The sequence below is a fragment of the Apaloderma vittatum genome, unplaced genomic scaffold (genome assembly GCF_000703405.1).
Source record: "Apaloderma vittatum isolate BGI_N311 unplaced genomic scaffold, ASM70340v1 scaffold1084, whole genome shotgun sequence".
In the NCBI taxonomy this organism is placed as follows: Eukaryota; Metazoa; Chordata; class Aves; order Trogoniformes; family Trogonidae; genus Apaloderma; species Apaloderma vittatum.
In genome coordinates, this window is record NW_009714147.1 from 26970 (window position 1) to 48994 (window position 22025).

Consider the following 22025-nt stretch of genomic DNA (forward strand, 5'->3'; position numbering starts at 1 on the left):
TGTAGACATAGTGCTTAGCTATCGAGTTTAGTCAAGGACTTCTCAGCGTTGAGTCAGTGGTTGGACTTGATGATTTTAAAGGTATTTTCCAATCTTGGTGATACTGTGAATTATGTTAGAAGTAAAGCAAGCAGAAAAGCAAGAGTGGAAAAGGGACAAGGAATAGGAATGGAAAATGGAATTCATTGTATTATCTGTTGCCCGTGAACACATGCAACTGTGGAAGTACACTAGGTTTATATAATTGAGGAATTGGCTTTGTACTAACTCAAGTAACGATAAGGAGCATGATAGATGTGGCACACTAAAGGACAAATAATTACTAAATCTGTGGAAAAATTAAGAAACATGTCCCGTTAAGCAAGGTCTTAATAAAGACTGTACAGTAGATAAAATTAAGCATTAATTAAGTTAGCAGATATGACTAGGTATTAGTGTATGTGGCCTCGATATTAGTGTATGTGGCCTCTTGCTTGTTTCCCAACTTACCTCAAGTGATTCTGCAGAATTTAGGACTGGATATGAATGGTGCTTGATGGGTTCAAGAGGGAGATGCAGCCTTGTCCTGGTTTGAGCTAAACAGAACCAATTCTGTTCCGTGATTTTACTTCTCAGCTCAGTCTCCTCTGAGAGGCTGCGCTTTCTGAAGTCAGCAGCATGTTTTTGCAGACAGTGTCTGCTACTGGCAGTGATAACACCTGATGTTTACAGTTACTGCCTGAGACTGGGATGCAGAAAGGCTCTTGCTTATTCCTGTAATGACCGAGGCCACTGCTGGCTCTTGTGTGCCACACTGGGGGTGCCAGGTAGTAAGAGGGGTCACAAGGAAGTAAAAGGTTGCACCTCCAGGGACTTCCAGACAGCACAAGTGACCAGCAAGAGGATTCCACTCCATATATGTCATACTGAGTGTAAAACTGAGGGATCATGGGAGTTAAGCCAGCCCTCTTATTCAATGGCCGGTGTCCAAGGAGGACTCCATCCCATCTTCTGCCTTTGATCCCAATCCCAAGTTCCCGAATCCAGCTCCTGTATCCAGCTCCCTGCCGCCGCTGAGCCTGGGGCTTCCCTGGTGCCGCCTCCTCTGCAGCATCAGTGGGGGTTGCTGTTGGCAGGGGGAGCTGGCTTCAGTATCGGTTTTGTATATATATGTATGTAGTTGGGGTTTTTTAATTATTGTTTCATTTAAGCTGGTTTATTTTTCTTTTCCAGTCCATAAGTCTCTCTGCCTGATTGCCTTTCTCTTCGTGTTGGGGAGGGGTTAGAGAGCATCTGTCAGCGTTCAGTGCCTTCCCTAGCCCTAACCCTCGACAAGCCTCTTTCATTGCAGTCAGGTGTATTGAGTGCCAACTGTGTGCACAGCGCAGGGAACACAGCCTGGGTCTTTGGGAGTTTATACCCTAAATCTGGGAAGTTGGATCACTCTACAGAGGAAGATGAATTTCATGTGGGCTGAGGTTATATTTAGTATGGGAAGTCTTTCTCAGTCTAGTGTGGTGTGTTCCAGTTGATGCAAAGTGAATACTTGTACAGAAGACTGAAAGTGAATTGTGAACTCTGTTATAACTTGCACTACTTACAGCAGCCAGGTTTGCCTTTAGCATTTCCATGTATTTCTGTTTCCTTTCCTCACGGTGGGTTTAATTTGTTGTTTCTATTTCATTTGTTTTGGTGCTCTTCTTTACAATGGCTGTAGCTCATGTGTGCACAGCTCTTTGAGTTCCCACCCTATAAACATGACTAATTGCTCCTCTGAGCAAGTCAGAATGAAAAATTCTTGTTGATCTGATACCATGCTTAAGAGGTAACTAATTATTGAGAATCGGCACATTTTCTGTCAGCAGATGCAAAAGGCAAATATTTTAGGAGAAAGATCAAAATGTTACTTACTAGCATGAGGATTAACATAGTGTTTGATTTTCTGTTCCTTTAACTCTCTGACCACTGGAAGCAACTTGAGAACCCCGCAAGACAAAAATTGAGTGTAAACTCTGTTCATCTATAAATTCATGTACATACAGTAACTGCTTGTGTTGGAAGTAGGAAAAGATTAAGTATTCTTTTGTTTTAGGAAAGAAACAAAACCCTCTAAATTCAGACGACTCAAACCTCTAAACTCAGACTTCTGACATTCTATCCACCATGATTTTCTAGGAAATGAATTCTAAATAAATAATATAGTTCCAAAACTGTTTCCTCCATGATTAGTAATTTAAACTCACTAAGTAAATAAGTCCTGTTGAATGTTTTTGTTACAATCAAGCAGATCATCAGTTGTTCTTGTGCCGCTTGTAAAGCTTTTGATAAATATGCGATATACTTGAAAAAAGTCATTTGAAGAAGATGCCAAGAGTGTCTCTTTTGACAGTGGAAGACAGTAGTATTCTTTAAGTATCTGTAAAATACGTGTAGCTTACTGTGGTTATGGACCTGGGAATACTGAGAAGTAAACAGACCAGAGAAATAAGTGATGATATTGATTATGCTGTAGGGGCTAATCCTCCAGCATAGATAAAACATGGGTGCATAGATGAAATTAAGGACTGTTTCGAAGGTAACCTGAGTATATTCAAGCATATATTAGTGCTGATCATTAATGCAAGAAATTACTGAAAATAAATGATCATTAATGGGGCTTGCTTTCAAATCCAACTTGTTGAAAAATACAGTGTAAAAAGTATGTATTTAACTGACTGTTTATATTTAGGATATATGAATAATAAAAACAACCAGTAGGCACTGCTGTTAAAACCAGTGGTGCAATCTGTTACACTATGAAGAGATTAAGACTTCGCAATTCAGATGAGACATTGCTTCTACGAAAGTCAGTCTATGTAGGTCACGGTCTTTTAGTGTGTTCAGAGCCTCTTTGTGTTTCAGAAGTGTGATCTGCATCTTGTTGCAGAAGCGTTTTGTTTCTACTAACTTTGCTTCTACTGGATTGCTTCGAGTTTTTATCTCTTTGGTGTGTGCGTCTGTAAGATGTAAAACTACTGACCGTGCTCTCTTTCGGTGCCTGGAAAACTGCGTCTGTTCTTTCAGGGCTTAATTGCTGTTTTCCTGTTGTGATGGATACTTTCCATCCCATCATACTTCCATTTCCATTCCATCATACTTCTGTCTCTTACTGATTTCTGCAGTTGTTTAAGAAAAGAAATCACTAAAAATGTCTTTGAAGGGGTTTTGGCAGAGCTTAAATCTGTATTCCTGAGCTTCAGCTTTGCTGATTAAATATTTCTAGCCATGATTTATTGCTATTGCGAAAGATCTGTCATGAATGAAAAGAAGTGCAGTCAGGACTCTGGCAGTCATGCATGTCCTGTTAAAAACCCTTGAAACATAAGAAGTAAATTTAGTTGACACTAGCTGTGTCAGCTATGCTTATTATTTTTTTTAAAGTTCATTTATGGTGTTAAAACAATACTTTATTCCAGACACCACTATTAAATATATGCTAGATTTGTATCTGTGTAGTTTGAAAATGAGTTAATATATTTATCTGTTTGAATATTCTTGTCAAGAATGTCAACTGCTTGATGTTTTGTTTACTCTATACATTGCTCATAGGGAGACCCCTAAGCTTTCCTGTATAATAAATGACAACGTGATTAAATAAAAAGTGTTTTCTATTTGTATTAATTTTTTTTTTTTGTGGTGTTTTGGGTTTTTTTCAGGTCCATTTTCCAGACACAGAGAGGGCAGAATGGCTCAACAAGGTAAGGGTAGTCATTAGCTTTGCTTCCAAATGGGAAGGGGGAAATCTGAGGTTAAAAAGAAGGGTGAGGCAAGGATCAGAGAAGAGAGTAGTTTTAACTTTCTGTGCGCTTTATACACTTGAAGATTATGGTTGCTGATCCAGTTAGTCACAAGAAAGATTAAATCTATTTTCATGGTCTTGACATTGTAAGTTTTGGAGAGTGACGATAAATGGCAATAAAATAATGACAACTATAATTGTGTGGAAGTCATAGCTGTAAACAGTCTTTTATGTTCTACTTGTCTGGGATACTTGCCAGTTACTGTGGATTCCTGACCTACAATCTAAAAATAAATCAATTTTGCATTTTTAATTTCTGTGTGTGATAATCTGAGATAGAGATCTATGGAGCTTGAGGTTTTTAAAAATATCTTTTCAAAGAGCATAGAAGAGCTGAGTTAATTAGAAAATAGTGAGAAAAAAGAAACAATATAGAATTTTCAGATGTGACAGTAAAATACTGTTTTTACAGTTATAAACCTTATGCATGTATATAAGAAGTGCACTTGACCCATTTTTTTTCTTATTCCTCTCTTTACATGCAAATAAACTTCACTCTTCACACTACTCCCCAACATTCAAGCATCAGTGCTGAATATATATGCATTTGTGGGATAGAAGAAGAAAATTCTTAATGCTCTTTTTGTTCTCCTTCAGTGCTTCAAATTTGTGCAAATTTCTAAACGGCACAAATTGAGATAAGTCCAGAAAACGTGCCTGTATGTAAAAAGGCATGAGTTCTTATGTCTGTAATGAACTGTATAGAAAACTTGTATGTTTAAAACTTTACAAAAAATTTCTTACATATACGTTAAAGTATATTTTTTTAGTTATGTGTGAAATTTTGTTCCATGTGGCTTCTTTTTTTTTTTCCCCCCTTAGACTGTAAAACAGATGTGGCCTTTTATTTGCCAGTTTATTGAGAAACTCTTCCGAGAGACCATAGAACCAGCAGTAAGAGGAGCAAACAACCACCTCAGTACCTTCAGTTTTACGAAGATTGATATTGGTCATCAGGTCAGTGTCCGGTGAAGTTTTTCTGAGAGGCTTTGTACTGCAAACTGTTTTCATGTAGCCTCTTTAGATCTACACAGAAAAAGTGTCACTGGGTGGTAAGCCTGATTCTGGTTTCCATTGTAATATTAAAATAAAACTGTGTGTCTGGTTTTTGTTTGTTTGTTTTGTTGTGGGTTTTGGGGGGTTTTTTTTGAGGTTGTAAACCCTTTTACACAGGGGCTCTGTCCTGCCTTAGATACACATGTATTACAGACCGTAGAATAGCATTTCTTTTAAGCTATACTAATTTTAAGTAGGGTTTAAATTAGCTTCTACACCTCTGTACACATCTGTGGCTGGACTGAGTTAGTTTGAGTGTGAGGAACAGCTGCACTTACTCTGTATTGCAGCCTTGAGTAAGTTGGATTCTGTAAGCTCCACAGCCCCAAACATAGGCAGAATCCGACAACAGTGAGACTTCTATTTTACTTAAATTACTAAAAAGATGTATGTAGAAATATGGCATTTTTTTTCCAGAAAGGAAAATCTCAAAATGTGACTGGAGGTGGTGTTAAGTGAGGTCACTGGTCATCCTCTCCTGCCTAGTATTTGCTGAACATTTGAGTCTTGGGAATGGTTGACTGATTAGTGTTGTTTCTGTGTGAGAGAGGGAGAGCACAAGCATGGTGATTTAGAGAGAGCACACACAGTGACTGATGCAACCTTTTGTGGGGCATACAGATTATTTTCCATCTATTCCAACTAAACTGCACTTAAGGCAACTACCTTTTTGTGACTTAAATTTAGCTTGTTGTTGCCCAGAAAGAATGTTTTGTCTGATATAGTAGTACAGAGAAATGAATTGCTTGTTCTGGAGAGGAAGAAAGCTTTTGATATTAAATCTTTTGTAAAACTTGAAATGTGCTGATCTAAACTCAGGGCATTAGCCAGAAGAGTTGTGATGGAATGGATCCTAGCAAGGTAATTTTTACCTTTGAAATAATATGTAGAGCTAAATTGATAACTTGCTTCACTCCTTTTAATAATTCTTACAGTAAATTCTTAACTTCAGCCATGAATGTGTGTATAGTCACCTTTATTTCGAAGTTAAGAAGAGATTAGTATGTTGTAGTTCAGTAGAATGATCCAGCTTCTGCTTACTTCATTGTTCCAGCCTCTGCGGATAAATGGTGTAAAAGTGTACACTGAAAATGTGGACAAAAGGCAGATCATTTTGGATCTTCAAATCAGGTAAACTTCAGTATCTGTTACAATGGTGCCTATGCTTTCTAATACGTACTTTGTTTTGATTCGGCAGTTACGTGGGCCTGAAAGGATAATTGCTTCATTACACAAATGTAATTAGTGCTAGTTGTGTGTGAATGGAGGAAGGAACTGCAGGCAGTGAATAGCTTTTATCAGAGGGAAATAGTATATCAACTCAGCATGACTGCATCATTAAAGTAATGATGATTAATAAAAAAAAACTTTCCAAAGCTAATTCACTATCTATGATTTTTTTTCTCCTAATGTATTAAAAGTTTGCCATGAAGTTTAGTCTAGTCTAAAATTTAGGATGTAACTTCTCTGGGTGTTTTAACATTTCTCAGTTCATTTAGATTCTTTATAAGCATGATATTAGAAGAAGAAAACTATAGCTGCCAAATTACTTGTGCTCATACCAGTAACCAAAGTAAATCTATGTATTATATAATGTCAGAGCGACTGTGCTCTCCTGCTTCAGGTTTCTTTGCCCTTTCATCACGACTCGTTTTTTATAAGGATTATAAATAGATCTATGCAGCATTTGCCAAACTCTTTCTCAACACAGTCTGCAGTTAAAGAGTTTTTTGAATGCTCAGTCAGGGAACCCAGCAATGTTTTTATATTTGACCATCATGGATATGTGTTACAGTGACTACTTTTGCCATTTGTAGTTTGTGGAAAGGCCAGATTTGTCAGTCACTGATGATGCAGGAAAGAGCAGACTTCAATGTTTCTTGCTGCTTCCCTGGCAGTAACCAGAAGAATATTTAGGCCTCTCAGCTTCTCTTTTTCAGCATCATGTCCAAGGTTTGAACTTGGTCATTCTTAATTTTGAATTGTTTATCTATATCTCAGCTATGTTGAAGACTATGCTGCTTTGTCAAAGCTGAGCCTCAGAGTGAGAAGAGAAGATGCTGCTGCTGCATCCTTTCCTGAGTTTCAGGGCATGGTAGGGGCTACATCTGTGAGCAGGGCCCAATCTTTATTAAATTGAATTACTTTATTTGTATAGGAAAAAGACCGCTATCCAAATCAGGGATTGATGTGGCTGGTCAAAATACAACAGGATTGTTTCTTGTAGACTTGTTTCACTGCATGTTAGCCCTAGTGGAGAAATTGCCTTCAGTTTTTGCTTTTTTTTGATAGCAGCTGTGAAAACAGCCTCACCTCTTCAGACTTAAGCCCTCAGGAAAACAGACTTGTCTGAACACTATGGACCCAGTGCAAAGAAATTGTTTTTGAGAAGCTATTTTTGAGACATTTGAGGGACCAAGTCTCCCAAGACAATTTCTTCCCATTAAAGTGGAATTATTTCCACAGGAGAGGGTAAATCTAGTGTTTCTCCTTTTCTTTTTTTTTTTCCCCTCCTGTTCATCTTTAGGAAGTAGGTTGAGACAGGTAAACATAAAAAGGGCAGTAGGTTTGTACCTAATCTCAGGAAAAATGTCCTGTTGCGTAGGCCTGAAGGAAATCTTTACTCATATGTCTCGTTGCATTACATTGCAACGTACTTGGAGAGGTACTACAATACAGTCTAAAAGGCTGAAATAAATTCCTTGAAGTGGTTCAAATACCAGCAGTAGTGCTGAGTCAGCTGGATGCTCATTCACCTCAACAGCCCATCCCTGGTGCCTGTGGCATAGGCTGCCAGGAAGAAAATGGAAAGCAGCAAGCCTTGGAGTGACCATTACAGCTTCTAGCAATTAAGACTTAGCCAAAACCACCATCAAATTAAGTACTTTTTTCATATTTAAGACTTATCCTTGACACCTTCTCATTGGAAAAGGGCCCTTTTTCAAAGGCTTTTACTTGGGCAAATTTAAGGCGTATGGCAGCCAAGTATCATTTGTTACTCTTTGTTTATTTATTGCTTTGGTGTGGGATTTCTTTGGTATGTTCTCTAAGGGTCCATCACAGGGTTGTTTCAGTATTAGCAGGAAGGAAGAATAAGAATCTCTAATAAATGTTCTTGGTTTGTTTAGATACAGAGTTACATACAGGTAGCAACCGTAAACTGAACTTCGGTTTTGTTAGATTATAAAGAACGGTCTTACTGCTGGAGGAGAGTCTGTCCTTTGGAGTATTTATCCCTGTAGATTTAAAATCTCCAGTAAAACCTAGTTTGTTCTATTTTTAATTTAAGTTTAAAGTTAGGAGCTTTTTTTAAACTCTTTATTCCTTAAATGCATTTGAGAAGGAAAACAATCTCTCTGAGCATTTGTGACAATAGTCCTATGGGGGTGTGTGGCAGGGGGGAGGGAAGGAAAGATTTTATTTTATTTATATTTTTATTTTTTTCTTAAGTACATTCATTCTTTTAATAATCTTTTATCCCGCTATTTCACTGTAGTGGCTTCCTTTAGTCCTTTTTACTGTCAGTTGTTTGTGATGGGGTATATGTGTTTGCTTTGGACTTTCCATGGCGTACATTTAAGGAGTTTCAGTGTGTCTCCAGAACACGTCTTTAGTATTTTTGTGCATCTTCACAGTTTTCTTAGTTTTTGCTTTTAAATGCAAAAAGATTGTATTTTGATTTAGTTTTATTGTTTCTGCAAGGATATTGAGAGCGTTATGACCATTGCTCCAGCGTATTTTTCAGAACCTTTTGGAGCAGGTTTCGTGCATTGCTCAGGATCCAATTAAGAACTTGACTCTTGTAAGCAGCTTGACAAGCTAAATCAAAAAAGTAGTCACTGGAAAATGTATTTAAAGATTCACTTTCAGGATCACATTTGCAAAGGAAGCGCTTTACCTTTCTCTTACTTACTGTGAGCTTTATCTTAAATTATCAAAAGTCATGTTAAATTTTAAAAGTTTAGTTTCTGGTGATGAAAGTGTATAAGGGAAGAAATGTTAACCACGTGAGCAAATGAAGTCTAAATAAATTCTTAATAATGGAGATCTTACATTTGCCAAAGTGCATGAAAGTAGTAAACACTTGAGGAAAATCAAAGGTTATGTATCAACACTAAACAAGATAAACTGTCAAATTAAAAGTGAACTGCAGTAAAGAAAGCTGAAAAAGATTGAGATTGAGGAAATACTTGTTAATAATGCACAAGTGAGCTTTTTTCACCTTCTCATGGCACAAAACATAAAGGCACTAAAAGGAAGTTTCAGGCTGCAGATTAAAACACATGAAATTTTTTTTTTCTTGTGGCTTACTGGGATGAAGAAATACGCTGTCATTGTACTCTCAGAAGACAGATATAAAAATGAGATAAAGACCTTCTAAAAAATAATAAGAGGTCCAAAGTACAGAATCACAGATCATTGTAATCTGGGAAATTTGTTTATGCTATTCTTTGTTTGTCTGCTTGTTTGTTTTTCTTCTGTTCTGTGGGCTAAAATGACCACATAGAGTTATACTATGCCTCTCATTCAGTACAGCTGCAGTTATATTCTTACAAGACTTCTCTCATTAAACTGTCATCTCTCTCAGTGATCTGTACATTACAGGGATCATAAATATTTCTGTAATATTATGATCTGAATGTATAGGATTAGCTTACTAAATAAGCCTTCAAGTCGTATGTTACATTACAGCAGAATTCTGTATGGTGTTGACTGTTAATGGACCCAGACAAATCTCTTAGGAAATAAATCCATGGTTATAATAAGGCTAAAAGATGTTACTATTTTTACTTCAATTTGTCATCATATTATTATGGATTTTCAGACGAGCATATTGCTTTCCAGTCTTCATAACACAAATACTTCCGGTGCTACGAAGTGCCAAGATTGAGGTTTCAGATGCAGGTTTTAATTGACCTTGCTTCTCTGTGTGATGTTGTTATGCAATTATATATTTTTGTTTGTCTTTATATATATCTATCTACTATCCCTATATGTAGTTAGATAGGTAAAAATAGAAATTGCATCGTTCTGAATTGCATGTTAGAAGTTATATACCTATTTTTAAACTGTACAGTCACACTGCATTCTTTCCAGGGGCAGCAATGCTCACCTTCCTTTCACATAGACCCCCATCTTCCAGTTCCCCAAACTGGTTATTTTACCAAAATAATTCTGCATAGTGTTATCTTTTGAACAGATTCCATCAGACTTCTAAACGCAGTTGAATAGTTTTTCACTGTTCAAGCTAGGTCTGAGAAAGGTGGGACACTACTGCAGAGTGGCCAACAGGATGACCTGTAGAGGAAACAATTTTTCCCCTCCTCCCAGTCTGTTTAAGCTGCCTTATCTCCTCCCCACTTAATTCCTTCTGCCATTATCTTAACTGGTTAGTCTGTTCAGAAAACGCTTCAGATTCCATTTGTCCTTTCATTATAATCCATATCTTCTTACCCAGTTTCCTCGTCCAGCCACTCTCCCTAGGTATAGCTTAGTATTCAATCTGTTAAATTTTGGATTTAGCTCTCATTCTGTAGAATCATTGACCAGTTTCCTTGCTAAATCATTCTAAAGCTTTCTTCACAGAATCACAGAATGTCAGGGGTTGAAAGGGACCTCAAAAGATCTAGTCCAGGCCCCTGCCAGAGCAGAGTCACCTACAGTAGGTCACACAGGGACACATCCAGGTGGGTTTTGAATGTCTCCAGAGAAGGAGACTCCACAACCTCCTGTGTTCCAGCTTGCACCCATTGCCCCTTGTCCTGTCATTGGACGTTGCTGAAAAGAGCCTGTCTCTGTCCTCCTGACACTCCCCCTTGACATATTTATAAACATTTCTGAAGTCACCCCTCAGCCTCCTCTTCTCCAAGCTAAAGAGACCCAGCTCCTTCAGCCTCTCCTCAGAAGGGAGATGTTCCACTCCTTTCATCATCTTTGTGGCTCTGTGCTGGACTCAAGCAGTTTCCTGTCTCTCTTGAGCTGAGGGGCCCAGAACTGGACACAATATTCCAGATGTGGCCTCACCAGGGCAGAGTAGAGGGGTAGGAGAACCTCTCTCGAACTACTAGCTACTCCCGTTCTAATACATCCCAGGGTACCATTGGCCTTCTTGGCCACGAGGGAACATTGCTGGCTCATGGGCATCCTGCTGCCCACCAGGACTCCCAGGTCTCTTTCCCCTACGCTGCTCTCCAGCAATTCAGTGTCCAACCTGTACTGGCACATGGGGTCATTCTTTCCGAAGTGCAAAACTCTACGCTTGCCCTTGTTGAACTTCATCAGATTTCTCCCCGCCCAACCCTCCAGCCTGTCTAGGTCCTTCTGAATGGCAGCACAGCCTTCTGGTGTGTCAGCCACTCCTCCCCGTACAGTGCTCTCTAATCCCACATCCAGGTCATTGATGAATATATTGAACAGCACTGGCCCCAGCACTGACCCCTGAGGGACCCCACTAGGCACAGGCCTCCAGCTAGACTCTGTCCCATTGACCACAACTCTTTGGCTTCTTCCCTTCAATCAATTAGCAACCCACCTCACTACTCGGTCATCCAGACCACACTTCCTCAGTTTAGCTACGAGGATGCTGTGGGAGACGGTGTCAAATGCCTTGCTGAAATCCAGATAGACCACGTCCACTGCATGGCCACCATCCATCCACCTGGTTATGTCTTCATAAAGGGCTATCAGGTTGGTCAAACATGACTTCCCCTTGGCAAAGCCATGCTGACTGCTCCTAATAACCTTCTTATCCTTGATATGCCTAGAGACAACACCAAGGATAAGTTGTTCCATCACCTTTCTTCCTAAATTCTTTGTCGAGTCTCAGAATTACTTGGTTTTCAGACCCAGTGTGACAGCAGGAGTTGTTGAAAAAGACCTGCTCAACTCTGCTGGTACATTTTTCACCTACATGGAGCTTTAGGAAAAGCAGCTGCTAAAATCTGAGTTGTCTGCATATAGTCTTTTAGTATGGGCATAATAGGTGAGACTTTTTTTACCCTCTTCTAGAAATATCTTGCTGAGATACCACAGAATTGCCTGGATTGGAAAAGACCTTTAAGGTCACCAAGTCCAATCATTAACCTAACACTGACATATTCTTGACTAAGCCATATCCCTAAGCACTATGTCTACACAACTCCTAAATACCTCCAGAGGTTGGGACTCCGCCACTGCCCTGGGCAGCCTGTTCTATTGCCTGATAGCCCCTTCAGTAAAGAAATTCTTTCTAATATCCAACCTAAACTTGCAACTCGAGGCCTTTTCTTCTTGTCCTATCACTTGTCACTTGGTTGAACAGACCAACCCCCACCTCTCTACAACCTCCCTTCAGATAGTTGTAGAGAGCGATAAGGTCTCCCCTCAACCTCCTTTTTCCAGCCTAAACAGCCCCAGATTCCTTCAGCTGTTCCTCATCAGACTTCTGCTCTAGACCCCTCACCAGCTTTGTTGCCCTTCTCTGACATGCTTTAGTGCCTCAGTGTCTTATAGGGAGGAACCCAAAACTCAACACAGCACTTGAGTTGAAGCCTCACCAGTGACAAGTCCGTGCTCCTGCTGGCCACACCATTGCTGGTACAGGCCCGGGTGCTGTTGGTCGCCTTGGCCCCCTGGGCACACCGCTGGCTCGTGCTCAGCCGTTGATCAGTCATCACCCCCGAGTCCCTCAGGTCAATACCTGACCAGCACCTACAACATTTCAAGCCCTTGACCTTGCATCCCCCAAAATGAGATGCAAGAACTGTTCAGGGAAAAATTTGCATCGTTTTTAATATATTATTTTGTAATTCATTTCCTGCCTCCTCTGTCCTTTCAGGAAGGGCTCCGCTGTTTCTGACTTAAACCTTGCTTAGTGGATCATCCAGCTCAGCATGCACAGCTTATTGAATTTCTAAATATGTCTGGTTTTGTAAGTCTCTGAATATTTCAGACAAATTTAATTTTTAGCTAAATAACCTCCTCTATCTAGTGCTTCTTGTGATTGTATTAGATGAGAGTGAATTTGGGTACATACACGAATGAGACTGTTGTAGAGCTTCCCTGAAGTGGAGTATGAATTCTGTATCTGTTATTTCCCAAAAGTGAGGCTACTTGCATGTTTTCTCTTGTGTATGCTTCTGGAGAAGATAACACACCTATCTAAGAATTTCAGGGATTTTGATGACAGTGATGATGTTTTGAAGAGGATGTAATTTTTTTAACAATCTTGACTTTTTTATATGTTGTAGTATTTTAACATGCATTTTTTGTGTATAGACTCACGTACAAAATACACTTCATGACATTACAAAACAGAACTAACAGAGTATTGCTATTTAGTCCATAAAAAATATACTTTTTTTGTTTTCTTTTAGCTTTGTTGGAAACTGTGAAATTGATTTGGAGATCAAGAGATACTTCTGCAGAGCTGGTGTGAAAAGTATACAGGTGAAACTCTATGTTTTTTCTTTTGATTTTGGTAATCATCACTGAATCATTATTTTCTCGTAGAATAGTTTGTAGGAAAGAACCAGTACCTGTAATTTTGTTGCTTGCGATTTTTCTCTGTTGTGTAGTACTGATATTGCACAATATTTTCAGTAACGTGACTTCACTGTCAAGGTAAATTCCTTTCAGAGAGAACCATTTTAAATATATAACATTTCCTACTGGAAAAGATGGAGATAACTTCAAATCATGCCGATGTTCATGTGATGTGTAGATTCGTATAGGGACCTTGGAGCTTAAAATTTTGTTTTATTTAATATTTAGGTGTTAGATGTAATTATTAGTCTAGATGAAATTGTTATTAGTAGTCTTGCCTTCTGATACTGTTTCTCAACTTTCTTTAACTTTCTGATAACAGATCTGTCTCTCTAACAAGGAAAAAGAGTATTCTTTTTTTGTGTGTCTTGACATACCTGTAAGCATTTACCTACTTTTGCTCTACTTTCTGTGGATGCCATTGTATTGTTTTCTGGCACATTTGTTTAAATTGAGCTATATAAATAACCTACCTCCTATTTTTGACAAAATTACCACTAACGTGACACAGCAGCATATAGATGAATGTAATGAATTTGTAATCCCAAGTATTTAGTGACTGTGTTAATTTTGGGAGATTGGATGACATGTAAAACTATATATATATATATAAAAATCCTTCCATAATAAAAAATTTTAATCAAGTGTGGGCATTCTCAGTGAATAAATTTTATTTAAAACGTGAACTAAAGTCAGTTTCTTTGCCTTTTTTTCCTCCCCTTCCTCACAGATCCATGGCACTATGAGGGTTATCCTGGAACCGTTAATTGGGGACATGCCCCTAATTGGAGCACTATCTCTTTTTTTCCTTAGGAAGCCTGTAAGTACTTTTATCTCTTGTTCTTCCTCTTTTTTAGAGTTCTCTTGACTGTAGTCAGAAAATGTTGGAGCAAGAATCAAGCAGAAAAAGGAGAAAATTTGGGAAATTGCTACCATTTGGTTGAGAAATAGTGGACAAAATTTATGAATACTAGAAGAAAACAGGATGAACAATAATTACCTTGGAATTATGAAGTGTGTTTTGTCAAAGCTGTCAAATTTTTCTTACAAGTCTTCTGGAAAGGGGAGGATCAATAGGTACCATCTAGGTTGTTTGAAAAAAAAGAAAAAAAAAAAGCAGCTCGCTTTTGTTATGTTTCTCATGACAGTCCGCAGGTAAGCATGGTTCTAGGTTCGAATACGACTGGATCTGTGCAATGTTCTTTTGAAACCGTGCTGATGTAACCACAAACTAAAGCTGGAATGGGTGTTTTGACATGACTCAACTCTCATGATGGAAGTTTTTTATCCTAGGTGCCAGGTGGGCAACCTCTGGAACATTTACCGATGACCCAAGCATGGGAATGGGTGAAGCACAGAGTGACATGGAGGTGGAATTCAAAGCATTCGTGACAGTAGCAGAATTTGGAGGGAGAGGGGGTGTCATGTAATTCAGTTGAAATACGTGTCATGTCAAAGTGCATATTTGGGCAGGAATAATGGCGGGAAAAAGGGTAAGCCAGCGAGGTCTCGCTGCTATGAAAACAATACAGCTAGACTGGCATGTGTCAGCCAGAGGATAACACACAAATTACTTCAGTTTTAGGCACAGCACTTCAACAAAGGTATTGACAAGTTGGAGGGTCTCCAAAATAGGGAGATTAGGATAAACTTGACCCTCGAGGACAGACAAAAAGAACAGGAATTTAGAGAATACAGAGGAGAGTATCTTCTTCAGACATTAAAGACTCTTACGGAAAAAGAAGCATGCAGCCTGTTCTGCCTGTGAGTGACAGATAGGATAACAAGTAATCGCAGTAAGGATGTTTTGGGATTGACCAGGAGTGTGAGGGAAAGGCTGAGTGGTAGAGAAGCGCTGCAGTGGGCTGCCTGGAGACACTGTGAATCTCTGTTACTGATGTTTCTTAAGAACAGATTAGATCTGCATCCGTTAGGATTGCCATAACTGTAGCTCTTCCTGAATGATTCTCACAGACAGGCTCTAGAGTTATATCCACCCTAGTGAGTCTTGGAGAAGGTGAGAACCTGGGCATTCTAGCTGGCATTACCTAGGAGGTTTGACCATAACTCAGTAAGAGTCCAAAATACTTATTAGTAATTAAAAGAGAGGCTTTAATTTTAAATAATATAATCATGTACAACCTAAAGTTACTCCTAAGGTGTTACAGCATTTGTCCAGGATTCTACTGTGTGTTACCACCTTTTTGTAGATGTAACTGATTTCTTTAAGTGAAACTGTGATATACTTTATAGATCCTTGCTAGGGTTCCCTCTTTACTACCCAAACAGCAATGGAAGTGGCTGGGCTTATTTTTGACTCAGCCAGTACAGGGAGGCTGGCACCAAAATGATGTGCATTCTTGCAGGATTCAATAATGTTGTCATTCCAGACGTATCAGAATTAAAGAGAATGGTTCTTAGCTCACTGAAGAGGAAGAAAGCTTCTGCCTCTTAGAAAGGAGTTTTCTGAGGCAACAAACGTTTCTGAATTCTAGCTTATCACAAGTTGCCTGGTAGTTACATTTTGTGAGAAGCTATGTTTTATTTGGCTGTCTTGCCTTTTTGTGCTGAATTTAAACAGGTTCTTTTTAAAAAACAGCAAGTGTGAACTTGAAACAAATACAGTTTTTGAAAGCTGGGAACCTGGATGGTGTAGTCATAGAATTTCAGGTCAACACTTTCCTCTACATTAAAGGGATACAAGTATGTCATTGAAGTTTGTGCTGTGAAAAGGCACTATATATAGTGGATTGTTGCCCCTTGGAGTGATTTGTTCACTTCAAAAGCTGTAGTCTGAATCTCGGAGGTAAGGTTGGCTGACAAGCATCAAGTATGTCTTTTGGTATCTTGGTGTAGCATTGGTAGAAGAACTGAGGATAGATAGAAAATGTCATTTTCAGTGTCTCAAAATAAGTTAGAAATACTCTGCAGTTTTAACTGAATTAAATCTTATAAAATATTACAGTAATTCTAGTCTAGATTTTATTACTTCAAGGAGGTTTTCTTTTTAATCTACAGATGCATCAAGAAATGTTCACAGATGCAGCAAAGTCCATGCAACAATCTTATTTTAGGAAAATATAAAGGAGAACATAATACAGATTGTACACTTGGCAGGTGGAAAATTCTTTGATGCTGTATATGTGTGTGTGTAAGGTGATTTCAGTGATTTGAAGTTTGACACTGCTTTTAATAGGTACCAGTAAGAAAGCTTAAAAGAAAATGTGAACGTCATGGAAATTCTTATGCTACACAGACTTCTTTAAAGAAATTGTTTCCATCTCATGCTTGAAAGTATATATTCCATTGGAAGCTTTTGTTTCTGTGGATAATTAGTAAAACTTGTGATGTCAATATTTAGCAGTTTCAGACTATGTTAGATTAAATTACAGCTATATGGGTTTGGGCACTTTGAAACAGTTTCAAACTGGTCATGGTTACCCCAGCAGTCTGCATCTCTACCAAGTTGATCTAGTTTTCAAGGTTTGGAAGGTGGGAATGAATATTTCAACAGCTTTAGGTGTATTGTAATTTTCTTCAATGAAATCACAGTCTTGTAACACAATTCTGTTGAAAAAATGTCCTATGATAACTTCTTGCAAGCTTGTTGACAAGATAGGTTTGTATGGATGTTTATGTTATAGAAAATATGATGTTATTTGTGTAATTTATGTGGCTTGTTTCATCTCTTTAGAGAAACCATGTGGGCTTGGGTAGAGGGAATGTTGACTTCAATCTTAGAAAAACATGCAAAAAAATTGGATATGTTTTGTGGGTAATTTAGTGATTTTTTTCAAAGGAGTTAACTGGTTCCTGAAAGTCTGATAAAGTAGCCTTGCTCTTATTTGGAAGGGGTTGGGGAAGTACATTAGGATGAATCACATTTGGATTTCCACACGTTTCTCGGAAGCTCAACATTGAGATGTGTCTGCTTAAGTTTTCTCTTCACCCTTTGGCTGAGCAGTGTAAGTGTGGGCTATCTGTGCTCATGTTTATACTGACAAACTAAGCAGAGCCCTGACAGGGATTGAACGCTGCCTTATGGTAGCCTGCGCTGTGTAATTGTTAGCGTACTCTCTGATATTGTTTTGCTATTTAGTGCTCTCCCAAACAATTTCCAGACTCAATACTGTGCCCAGCTCATTACAGGGACAATCCAATAAAAACGTTAAATGCAAACGCTCTAGTTTAGAGGAGCAGGGAGAAGAGTTTAGCTGTCTGGACACAGGCTTTACATTTTTTTTCTACAGGAATGACCTTACTTCGTGTTGTAGGGGTGGTTTGTGTTGTCTCTCTCAGTTCTGTTTTGTCTTCACTGGGAAAGAAACCAGAGTATAGTGCTCTGCAGAAGGTGGCAGAGCCACGACCCGGCGCAGGATGTCTGGAGAGCTCTCCCGGGGAACCTCCTGCAGCCTCTGCGCCTTTGCTGCTCGCTAGGGGAGAGGTGGGAAAGCTGGCAGGGATGGGGAGGAGAGATCAGCAGCAGGCGTGCTTGTAAGCAGTTCCCAGATTCATGCTCTGGTGGCATTTGTCTGAGCCTTTCGCTTCTGATACTCCCAGGTACCTCTCCGGTCAGCTTTTAGCTCGGCTTGTCTGACCAGTCCTTCTGTCCCTGCTCCACTCATTTGCAAAGTGCTTAACTGGGACAACTTGCACCTGAGATACTAAACTGAAAATGTATCAGATGAAGCACCTTTTATTTGTGGAGAGTAGCTTTTTGAACTTTGGGAAAGACTTTGTCTAGGGTAGTTTTGTCTTTACTCCTACCCCCATGCCACTTTATAGAGCATGTGGTTGACTGGGGGGGGCAAAAAAGGATGGGAAGTAGTATGAAACATAAAAATTGAAGCCCTCCAGAAAAGTATTCAATTACAAAAATATTAAAAGTGCTTTTCACCTTCCTTTCTTTCATTTAAACTCTAAGTTAGTAGTCAAGGTCTGAGCAAACTTAAGGGTGGACTTTTCAAAAAATCTATCTTTGAACCAAGTTATTCCCTAATTTTGGCAGTTATACGTGGATGTTTAGTTTTTTTCCAAGCAGAATTCTCTCCCCACTGCAGAGTGTCTTCTTTGTGTTTATTTTTCTGACTTCTGTAGAAATATGTGAAATAATGCTTATTATAGCAGTAACCAAATTCTGTGCTCTTACTAGAGAGCAAGTGGCTGCAGCCAAGGAAAGCTTTTCTTCAATATTTTTGTTAGAAGAGAAGAGGAATTAGTTGGCAGCTACCATTAGATTTTGTTCTCATATTTTCCAGTCTAAAGTAACTGGCAACAATTCTTCTTGCTCTGCATCATCTGCTTGCTGGCCTTAATGACTATATAAGGTAACACAGCCTAAATTAGTAGTTCCAAACATACTTGTTTAATGAGTTTCTAGTCTTTTATTTCTGAGTAATGCATGAAGTTTTTGATGCTGAAAGAGTTCTTGCTTTATATGAAACTTCTTTTAATACTGTAGTTTGTTGTTGTGAAGAAGGTACTAAAATTTTCATCGGCTTATAAAATATGTCAAAATATGTAAGAGATTTTAAGAGAGAGAAATATGTGCATTCTGGTATTTTGAAGTAGTTTAAATCTCTGATCTTTGGTGCTAAAGAGAAGTTAGGACTGTGTAAGTAGTCAGGATTTGTAAGGTTTTCCTGCACTACTTATTATGTTAACATTATGTATATTTACCGATGTTCTGCTTCCTTAAGTGTAGTTATCTTTTAGAGCAAAATATCACATAGTTAAGTAATTTAACTTTTTCTTTGTTTATAGAAGTGTATATGACTGTCTTGCAAATTGATCATTTTCCAAAGCTTGTTTAGTGCCATACATTATATCGAAGGAGCGTCCTAACCCTGTTCTCCATTTAAAAAAAAAAAACAAAAACAAAACTGAAACAGACACATAAAAATACTAATACTAATGCTTAAAACAGACCAAAAAAAACCACAAAAAAACAGTGGCCGGAAAAAAAGGATGCTTTCCAGGAGAAGTGGAGAGCTGCTCCAAAGCTCCTTTTCTGATATTGAGTTTGTCTTCTACTTGCAGACTAGACCATTGCTGTCCTGCTGCTCTCTTTACAGATTGGTTCTGTACTATAATTTTGATTTATTTAATATTAGGTTACTTTCATTTAATATTGGCTGTCTTTGGAAAAATCAGTGCAAATTATCCAATAATGATGCCAATAAGATTCAAAAGGAGTGCTTGCACCAAGAATGAGTTGTAGTGAAAGGGCCAGAAAAAAACTATAAAGTGGTTTTGCAGAATGCAGAAGTTTGGTTTGGTTTGCTTTTAGTTGCTATCTTTGCTTCAGAACTTTTTAACTTCTTCTAACGGGTTTTGTGGGATGCTTGGATAAATTCCGAGGCATAGATACTGTTATAATATTTGCCCTTTTGCTTTGTCTACTTACAATTTACTGTAACTTTTTAAATTTTGATAGCTTATGGAATGTTGTAAGGGCTATCACAGTGCTTCCACAGTGTTGTGTTATTCTGTCCCTGTGTCTTCCCATTCAGTGTTGAGACTGCTGCTCCTGGAGGAAGGGACATAAGCTGGCAGGATATTGAACACAGCAAGAAGTGATGAGTTTCCTGTCCTTCAGATGTATTTTAACACCTTGAGCTGGCTTAATAAGGAATCTGGAGAGTGTCAGTACTGGTGTGAGGGTGCGAACCAAAATACAAGACTGTTAGAAGGGTGGAAAGCAGTAGAAGCATGGAATGGTTTGGGTTGGAAGGGACCTTAAAGATCCCCCCCCTGCCATGGGCAGGGACACCTCCCACTAGGCCAGGTTGCTCAAAGCCCCATCCAACCTGGCCTTGAACACTTGAGGGAGAAGGCATCCGCAACTTCTCTGGGCAAGTTTCACCACCATCATAGTGAAGAACTTCTTCCTAACATCTAATCTAAATTTATTTTCAGCCCCTTGTGCTATCACTACACTCCCTGATAAGGAGTCCTTCCCCTTCTTTCCTGTAGACTCCTTTAAGTACTGGGAGGCTGCTATAAGGTCTCCATGGAGGCTTCTCTTCCCCAGGCTGAACAACCCCAACTCTCTTAGCCTGTCCTCACAGGGCAGGTGCTCCAATCTCCTGATCGTCTTCGTGGCCCTCCTGAACCTGCTTGAGCAGGTCCATGTCCTTCTTACACTGGGGGCCCCGGAGCTGGACGCAGCACTGCAGGTGGGGTCTCCTGAGAGCAGAGGGGCAGAATCATCTCCCTTGACCTGCTGGCCATGCTTCCCTTGCCCAGGATGTCATTTGCTTGCTGGGCTGCAAACACACGTCACTGGCTCATATTCACCAACACCCCAAGTCCTTCTCAGCAGGGCTGCTCTCAGTCCACTGACTGCCCGGCCAGTGTTTGTGCTTGGGATTGCCCCAGCCTGTGTGAACATGGAGGGAATTGCTGACCTTAATCTAAAAACTAGCCTGCTCTGTCTCTTAACTCCCACAGTTATACATCTTATCTCTGTAGCAATTGTCTCACTCAAATCTTTAGACTGTTTCAGCTGAAAACTTAGTACTTTTAAATGCAGTTCCTGTGCAGAGACATACTGTATTTTCTATAGCAGTGGTGAAAATGAGTGAATTTTCTACTTTCTGTGGTATTGTGTAGTCAAGTCTTGTTTGAGGGGCTGAGATTATTATACTTTTACTGGGGAAATACAGTGGATAATGTCACTTATTAAATTATTACAATAATGTTAGCACTTGAGCATTGTAGTGGTAGTGGGCTATGTTCCCTATTAACAGAAAAATTATACTATGTTTCTGCATGACCATTCACAAATAACTGAAGAGGGCATGTTCGTCCCCTTATAATAAATTTCTGAGAAGAAACACCACTTGTCCCAGGGAATTATATCATCGTGCCCTGTAGCAGAACTTAAATTTTTCCTGCAGAGATCTTATACTTCCATAACTTGATTAGCAGGAAGTTGTTCATCAGCGTTTTAAAATACTTTGTGGCTTGTCCTCTGAGGATTAATAGTGCTTATGGCAGCCAAATCAAGCCACAAGGTTGGCAGTGCTTAGAGGCTGCCTTTTGTGCTGCTGTGAACTTTAGTTATGGCCCTGTATATTCCTCATTCTAGTGCACTCTTTTCCCTTTGTAAAGGCATCTGGGGTATTGAGGACACCAAATATGTGAAAACGCTCATCAGTTTTTAGCCTACCTTTCCTTATAGGCTGTAGGATGTATATTTTTAAAAGACACCTTCAGCATATGTGTTGCATTAGTTGCCGGTGCAGGGCCTTGGTAAGACACAGATTTCTTGGTTTTCAGGGAGGAAACATAATTGTTTCTGCTTCTCTGAGCAGAGGAAGAAGTGCAAGAACTTTGAGTAGCACGAGGCATACGCAGCTTCATTGCAAAGTGTAACTGGTGTCTGAAATCCTGCTCCAGGCCACTGAGCTGGCTGGTGAGCGTCACTGCGAGGCATATCACCTCTCTTCAGTCACAAAGCGTTGTGGAAAGGCACCACATCATTTCTGGCTCCTGGCAGAGTTTCACTTGGTGACAAATCCTGAGCGCAGACTTTCCAGTGCCCTGTTAGTTCTGCCGCAGAGAACCAGCTGGCATTCCCTGAATTTAGCTAAACCAAGAGAATTATGCATTGCTCAGTGCGGTG

The 22025-nt window shown here is 39.3% G+C and overlaps 1 protein-coding gene across 1 annotated transcript in view; it reads left to right on the plus strand.

Annotated features, from left to right (window-relative positions):
* The first annotated feature begins 2774 nt into the window (after positions 1–2774).
* Positions 2775–22025, plus strand: part of ESYT2 (extended synaptotagmin-like protein 2) — a 52525-nt gene continuing 33274 nt past the window's right edge. The window contains exons 1-6 of the mRNA XM_009868626.1: positions 2775–2834; positions 3675–3716; positions 4640–4774; positions 5928–6004; positions 13228–13300; positions 14127–14216. Of these exons, the coding sequence (XP_009866928.1) occupies positions 2775–2834; positions 3675–3716; positions 4640–4774; positions 5928–6004; positions 13228–13300; positions 14127–14216 (477 nt within the window). The remainder of the gene's footprint in view (positions 2835–3674; positions 3717–4639; positions 4775–5927; positions 6005–13227; positions 13301–14126; positions 14217–22025) is intronic.